Source organism: Oncorhynchus masou, chromosome 19 (genome assembly GCF_036934945.1).
Source record: "Oncorhynchus masou masou isolate Uvic2021 chromosome 19, UVic_Omas_1.1, whole genome shotgun sequence".
NCBI classification, from domain to species: Eukaryota; Metazoa; Chordata; class Actinopteri; order Salmoniformes; family Salmonidae; genus Oncorhynchus; species Oncorhynchus masou.
In genome coordinates this window covers 2,752,345-2,759,844 of record NC_088230.1, presented here as the reverse complement: position 1 = coordinate 2,759,844, position 7,500 = coordinate 2,752,345, and the positions used below count along the sequence as shown (strand labels likewise).

Genomic DNA, 7,500 nt, shown 5'->3' with positions numbered 1-7,500 from the left:
CAGCACTTACAGTTGACCGGGGCAGCTCTAGTAGGGCAGAAATTAGACAAACTGACTTGTTGGAAAGGTGGCATCCTATGACGGTGCCACGTTGAAAGTCACTGAGCTCTTCAGTAAGGCCCTTTCTACTGCCAATGTTTGTCTATGGAGATTGCATGGCGAGGTGCTCGATTGTATACACCTGTCAGCAACGGGTTTGGCTGAAATAACCGAATCCACTAATTTGAAGGGGAGTCCACCTACTTTTGTACATATAATGTACCTGTGAGGGGAGTTGTTGTTTTACAGGTTTTATTTCACCGTAGGGAAAGCATTTAGGCGTTCCTCTCAGCCCCCGGGCTGGTGGAGGAGATTACACAGGGCACAGATCTAGGATCAGCTTACCCCCCACAGTGTTTCTGCAGAGGTGGGGTTTGTACCAGAGGGAGACACGTGTGCACACGTACATGTGTGTGCGCCTGTGTGTGTGTGTGTGTGTGTGTGTGTGTGTGTGTGTGTGTGTGTGTGTGCGTGCGTGCGTGCGTGCGTGTGTGTGTGTAACAGTCGCTAGTTCTGGGTGCTTGTGCGGTTAAGAGAGGCTAATTGGCTGCTTATGTTAGCGTTTATTTCGCTGGCTATAGAGATCATTGGTCAAAGACTTTTGGTTTAGTGTGCATGTGTGTGGGTTTAGTGTGTGTGTGTGTGTGTTTAGTGTGCGTGTGTGTGGGTTTAGTGTGTGTATGTGTGGGTTTAGTGTGTGTGTGTGTGGGTTTAGTGTGCGTGTGTGTGGGTTTAGTGTGCGTGTGTGTGGGTTTAGTGTGCGTGTGTGTGGGTTTAGTGTGTGTGGGTTTAGTGTGCGTGTGTGTGGGTTTAGTGTGCGTGTGTGTGGGTTTAGTGTGCGTGTGTGTGGGTTTAGTGTGCGTGTGTGTGGGTTTTTAGTGTGCGTGTGTGTGGGTTTAGTGTGTGTGTGGTTTAGTGTGCGTGTGTGTGGGTTTAGTGTGTGTGTGGTTTAGTGTGCGTGTGTGTGGGTTTAGTGTGTGTGGGTTTAGTGTTTAGTGTGTGTGTGGGTTTAGTGTGTGTTGGTTTAGTGTGTGTGTGTGTGGGTTTAGTGTGTGTGGGTTTAGTGTGTGTGGGTTTAGTGTGTGTGTGTGTGGGTTTAGTGTGCGTGGGTTTAGTGTGTGTGTGTGTGGGTTTAGTGTGTGTGGGTTTAGTGTGTGTGGGGGTTTAGTGTGCGTGTGTGTGGGTTTAGTGTGTGGGGTTTAGTGTGCGTGTGTGGGGTTTAGTGTGTGTGGGTTTAGTGTGCGTGTGTGTGGGTTTAGTGTGTGTGGGTTTAGTGTGTGTGGGTTTAGTGTGCGTGTGTGTGGGTTTAGTGTGTGTGGGTTTAGTGTGCGTGTGGGTTTAGTGTGTGTGTGTGGGTTTAGTGTGTGTGGGTTTAGTGTGTGTGGGTTTAGTGTGCGTGTGTGTGAGTTTAGTGTGTGTGGGTTTAGTGTGCGTGTGTGTGGGTTTAGTGTGTGTGGGTTTAGTGTGTGTGGGTTTAGTGTGCGTTTGTGTGGGTTTAGTGTGTGTGGGTTTAGTGTGTGTGGGTTTAGTGTGCGTGTGCGTGGGTTTAGTGTGTGTGGGTTTAGTGTGCGTGTGTGTGGGTTTAGTGTGTGTGGGTTTAGTGTGTGTGGGTTTAGTGTGCGTTTGTGTGGGTTTAGTGTGTGTGGGTTTAGTGTGTGTGGGTTTAGTGTGTGTGCGTGGGTTTAGTGTGTGTGGGTTTAGTGTGCGTGTGTGTGGGTTTAGTGTGTGTGGGTTTAGTGTGTGTGGGTTTAGTGTGCGTTTGTGTGGGTTTAGTGTGTGTGGGTTTAGTGTGTGTGGGTTTAGTGTGCGTGTGCGTGGGTTTAGTGTGTGTGGGTTTAGTGTGCGTGTGTGTGGGTTTAGTGTGTGTGGGTTTAGTGTGTGTGGGTTTAGTGTGTGTGTGTGGGTTTAGTGTGTGTGGGTTTAGTGTGTGTGTGTGTGGGTTTAGTGTGTGTGGGTTTAGTGTGTGTGGGTTTAGTGTGCGTTTGTGTGGGTTTAGTGTGTGTGGGTTTAGTGTGCGTGTGTGTGGTTTAGTGTGTGTGGGTTTAGTGTGCATTTGTGTGGGTTTAGTGTGTGTGGGTTTAGTGTGTGTGGGTTTAGTGTGCGTGTGCGTGGGTTTAGTGTGTGTGGGTTTAGTGTGCGTGTGTGTGGGTTTAGTGTGTGTGGGTTTAGTGTGCGTGTGTGTTAGGGTTTTAGTGTGTGTGGGGTTTAGTGTGTGTGGGTTTAGTGTGCGTTTGTGTGGGTTTAGTGTGTGTGGGTTTAGTGTTTAGTGTGGGTTTAGTGTGCGTGTGTGTGGGTTTAGTGTGTGTGGGTTTAGTGTGTGTGTGGGGTTTAGTGTGTGTGGGTTTAGTGTGTGTGGGTTTAGTGTGTGTGTGCGTGGGTTTAGTGTGTGTGGGTTTAGTGTGTGTGGGTTTAGTGTGTGTGGGTTTAGTGTGTGTTTGTGTGGGTTTAGTGTGTGTGGGTTTAGTGTGTGTGGGTTTAGTGTGTGTGTTTAGTGTGTGTGGGTTTAGTGTGTGTGGGTTTAGTGTGTGTGGGTTTAGTGTGTGTGGGTGTAGTGTGTGTGGGTTTAGTGTGTGTGGATTTAGTGTGTGTGGGTTTAGTGTGTGTTTGTGTGGGTTTAGTGTGTGTGGGTTTAGTGTGTGTGGGTTTAGTGTGCGTGTGCGTGGGTTTAGTGTGTGTGGGTTTAGTGTGTGTGGGTTTAGTGTGTGTGGGTGTAGTGTGTGTGTGTGTGGGTTTAGTGTGTGTGGGTTTAGTGTGCGTTTGTGTGGGTTTAGTGTGTGTGGGTTTAGTGTGTTTGGGTTTAGTGTGTGTTTGTGTGGGTTTAGTGTGTGTGGGTTTAGTGTGTGTGGGTTTAGTGTGCGTGTGCGTGGGTTTAGTGTGTGTGGGTTTAGTGTGCGTGTGTGTGGGTTTAGTGTGTGTGGGTTTAGTGTGTGTGGGTTTAGTGTGCGTGTGTGTGGGTTTAGTGTGTGTGGGTTTAGTGTGCGTGTGTGTGGGTTTAGTGTGTGTGGGTTTAGTGTGCGTGTGTGTGGGTTTAGTGTGTGTGGGTTTAGTGTGTGTGGGTTTAGTGTGCGTGTGTGTGGGTTTAGTGTGTGTGGGTTTAGTGTGCGTGTGTGTGGGTTTAGTGTGTGTGGGTTTAGTGTGCGTGTGTGTGGGTTTAGTGTGTGTGGGTTTGGTGTGTGTGGGTTTAGTGTGTGTGGGTTTAGTGTGTGTGGGTTTAGTGTGTGTGGGTTTAGTGTGCGTGTGTGTGGGTTTAGTGTGTGTGGGTTTAGTGTGTGTGGGTTTAGTGTGTGTGGGTTTAGTGTGCGTGTGTGTGGGTTTAGTGTGTGTGGGTTTAGTGTGTGTGGGTTTAGTGTGTGTGGGTTTAGTGTGCGTGTGTGTGATGTGTTGGATTTGAAGGGAGTATGTCCGTCATGGCAGTGGGAGCGTTTGAAGCTTCTCAGCACCTGACTTGCAAATGCACTCTCTGAATGTCTATTCTAGATGATTTCGGAGTGATTTTAAAACAATAAGCCAACAGCACTTCTCAATTATTACTTCATCCTTTGCCTCTGCGTTGTACGATGGATATTTCATTTTTTACATCTTAAGGCATAAACAAACACTGGAAGAACACCAGAGTATGGATTGTAGGGTGACTCAGTGTGGGTGTCATAGCTCCAACCCTTGTGGTCAGGGTTTGAAGCAGCCTTTGTCCCTGAGATTGATCTCTGTGGCTCTCTAATGTACACCCACACACATACACACTGGGGCCCTCTAATGTTGACATGGATTGATTGAGGGAACCACACACACACACACACACACACACACACACACACACACACACACACACACTGATTGATTGAGGGAATGTGTCGATGGCCAATAATGTCAGTGGTGAAACCTTTCCATCCGGGTTTTACACTTGAGATTTTTCAGCCTGTCGGCTTTTGTTAGCAGCATTAGGACCTAGTTTAAACTCTGCAGGGTTTAGCTTAGTTTAGCTCCAACCTAACACTCAGCTTACACCCTGTACCACAAAACTGACACGATGGACACACATCTTTACCCAGGGTTTGAGAGGTCGTCTTCCAGTGTCTCCACTTCTCTATTGTCTCTGTTGTTTTGCTCCTCTTGTCATCCTGCAGGTTAGATGTAGGCTTTGCCAAGCATCTGAGCAGTGAGTCTAAGCTACAGTAGCTACAGCGCAACCGGCGACGCTCTGTAAAGTTGTGTGTTTGTGTGTGTGTTCCTACAGGTCAGATCTCAGTGGAGGGCTTCGCCAAGTATCTGAGTAGTGAAGAGAACAGCATCATCCCACCAGAGAAGCTGGACCAGAGTGAAGACATGACCTTACCGCTGTCTCATTACTTCATCAACTCCTCCCACAATACATACCTCACAGGTGGGGCGCCTATTTGGAAACTTCAGACACTTTTATTCCAGGTTCTTTATTCAAATACTCTGATTGCTACTAACACCGGTGCTTGAAGGACGTTTTACCTTCCTGTTTCACCTTCCTGTAAGCCTGTCTTCCAACATCAGCCAATAGGGGGCCTTCTCCTCCTGTGTACCTCAGGTGCTTATCCAATCAGCACTCTCTATGAGACTGACTTCATTCTTATTCATGAGTTCAACATTTCTTCAGACTGGCATGTGGCAGCAATAAGAATAGAAAACCAAAACTACAAAAGGACATTCTAGCTACAAAAAATATTATTATTCATATATTGAAATGTATTCCGGGGAGATGGATTGCGCATGAAAATCTCTCGTGAATCAAATTTCTCCCGGCAGAGGAACATTTTACTTCTTTGATAGACTAATGTCAAAGACTGAAAAGGAGAAAATGAATTGAGGGAGATACACAATGTGTTCTTAATTCCCTTGTCACGTCTTCTTATTCTCCTATTGACACATTGTCTTATTGTATTACACATTAATTAACTAGGTTATGATGAGAAATCATTTCTGGAAGTTACAGAGAAACTTTACAGGGACCTTGGCTTGCAGTGCTGGGGAAGATACTATGAAAATATAGTTCACCAAGCTATCAATTACTTCACACTGGAAGACGTTAAGCTACACTAAAGCTACCCTTGAGGAAGATATTGTTTACTTATCGGAAGTTACTTTGGGAAATACATTTTTCATGTGTATATCCGAAATGTCATAGACTACAAATTGCAAGAACAAATCACTTGGGGTTGAGGGGGGTCATGCCTACTTCACACGTATTTTATTTTTGCAAATAAATGGTAGTGGCTCTCATTATCGCTACATGTCAAATAGAGTTAGTAACTACTCAAAACACTACCAAGATTTGAATTGAATCCAACTATCAACAAGTTGCTGCAAAATGTAGATGCATTACTAGTTGAACAGCATGTAGCTCACTACTCCCCAACGCTGTTTGCTTGATCCATGGCAGAGGAAGACAAGGATATTTCCAATAAGTCATTACTGATTCTTTTCTTGTGGCGTTATTATTCCTTCACACTGATCCGTCTCCTTCTTATTAGAACTGTGTGTTTCATGCCGTGCTGAAGGCAGAAACTCATTTAGAAGTTAACTTTCCTCTAATGGCGGATGCAGTAATCACCAGGAAGTTGTGTTGTGTTTGTGTGTGTGTTTGTGTATCCATTCACGCTCCTTAGGAAGAGATTAAATTGCTTTTGTAGAGGAGCTCAGGGACGCATCCTGAAGTGCGACATGCAGACACACATACCCACATCCACTCAGACACAGATGTGCCTGCGTCTCGCGGTGACACTGTTGTCTCCGCGCGGCGGTAATGCGATGCTAATGTAGAGATAATTGCTTTGTTAATGGAGAAAGTGGGGATGAGATCTGCTTGTGCGCTGCGCCGCTGTGTGGAATGCGGTGCTGCTCGTATCCATTTCCCCAATCTAATGGCTAATGTGCTTAATGAGAGCTTGAGATGTGTGGGAATGTCTCGTGTTGACACACAGTAGGATCTCAGAAGGAATGTGGTTATTAACTGTTGAAAGAGCAATGTGTGTGTGTGTGTGTGTGTGTGTGTGTGTGTGTGTGTGTGTGTGTGTGTGTGTGTGTGTGTGTGTGTGTGTGTGTGTGTGTGTAGCGGGCCAGCTGGCAGGTAACTCGTCGGTGGAGATGTACCGCCAGGTCCTCCTGTCAGGGTGTCGCTGTATCGAGTTGGACTGCTGGAAGGGACGCACCACCGAAGAAGAGCCTGTCATCACACACGGATTCACCATGACAACTGAAATCTCCTTCAAGGTAAACTGTCTGGAACCAGAGCGATAGAAGAGAGAGAGAGAGAGAGAGAGAGAGAGAGAGAGAGAGAGAGAGAGAAGGGAGCAAAAGAGAGAAGGAGGGAGAGGGGCGAGGGAGGAAGAGAGAGATGGAAAGAGAAAGAGAGCAACAGATTGTTTGAGTAACAGGGACACAGAGGTAGCGATGTGCGTGGTGTTTAGTATGGCAGAGAGCAACAGGAGAGAGGGAAGGAGAGAATAATTGAAGCACGGAGGGGTGGAGGAGAGAAGCAGAGGGAAGAACGAATAAGCCCAGGGAGAGGAGAGGAGGAAAGGAGGGAGCCAGGCCTAGGGTGGAGAAGAGATTGATTGATAGAGAGGAATTTAGTCTTTAATTGAAGTACTAAGAGAAGTTGGATTGAGAGTAAAATAAAAATGTGTAAGTGGTAGAGGGAATGAGAGACAGAGAGAGAGTAGGGGAAGTGAGTGTGATAGAGACAGAGGTAAAGCTATTAGGGGAAGTGTGTGTGATAGAGACAGAGGTAAAGCTATTAAGTGCATTAAATGCATTAGTGTTTGTAAAATAGTTGTACATTTCACTTAACCACTTCATCTTAACACTCCCTATCAGATGTTCAATGAGTCAACAAGCTCTACACCAGTTGCTCTCCACATCACTGTAAATGCTGTATAATACCAATATTGTACTTCAAATATTCCTATATTTTGGTTTAGCCTGACCAGTGGTCATTTAGTTAAGAGCTGATGAAAATCTGAGCCGTTTCAACACACATCTATGAAACTAGACTCACCAATTCTGATCAGCGATCACATTCATTGATCTTTGCTCCCATTGGTCATTGACCAGCTCTGACACCCTGTCTGTCTGTTCTGTGTCTACAGGAAGTGATTGAGGCCATAGCAGAGTGTGCCTTCAAGACCTCCCCTTTCCCTGTCATCCTCTCCTTTGAGAACCATGTGGACTCGTAAGTCAACAACTCTCACGGGCTCTGTGTGTTATCCAGAGTTGACCTTTGTTTGATGTCTTTGATGAATGAACTCCACCAACGTTCCCATTTGTTTAACCTCAGTTTACACTGTGATTCTGAACCTCTGTGCGTCTCCAGTTATGTTAGTGCCATTTTAACTGCCATGCTAATGCTCGCCACTCTTATGTCATGCGCTAATTAACTGTATGCTAATGCTAGCCAGTCGTATGGTAGGGCATTAGCTAATAGCTACATGGTAA

General features: G+C 46.0%; 1 protein-coding gene across 5 annotated transcripts in view; it reads left to right on the top strand.

The window, feature by feature from the left end:
- The window catches only part of LOC135505715 (1-phosphatidylinositol 4,5-bisphosphate phosphodiesterase beta-1-like), a 352,313-nt gene that overhangs the window by 250,843 nt on the left and 93,970 nt on the right, over positions 1-7,500 (top strand). For all 5 annotated transcript variants that reach the window (XR_010450312.1, XM_064924778.1, XM_064924779.1 and 2 more), the window contains exons 10-12: positions 4,274-4,420; positions 6,119-6,276; positions 7,155-7,237. Coding sequence is in view for 4 of the 5 variants with exons in the window: in XM_064924778.1 (XP_064780850.1) it covers positions 4,274-4,420; positions 6,119-6,276; positions 7,155-7,237 (388 nt within the window). In the remaining variant the exon portion in view is untranslated. The remainder of the gene's footprint in view (positions 1-4,273; positions 4,421-6,118; positions 6,277-7,154; positions 7,238-7,500) is intronic.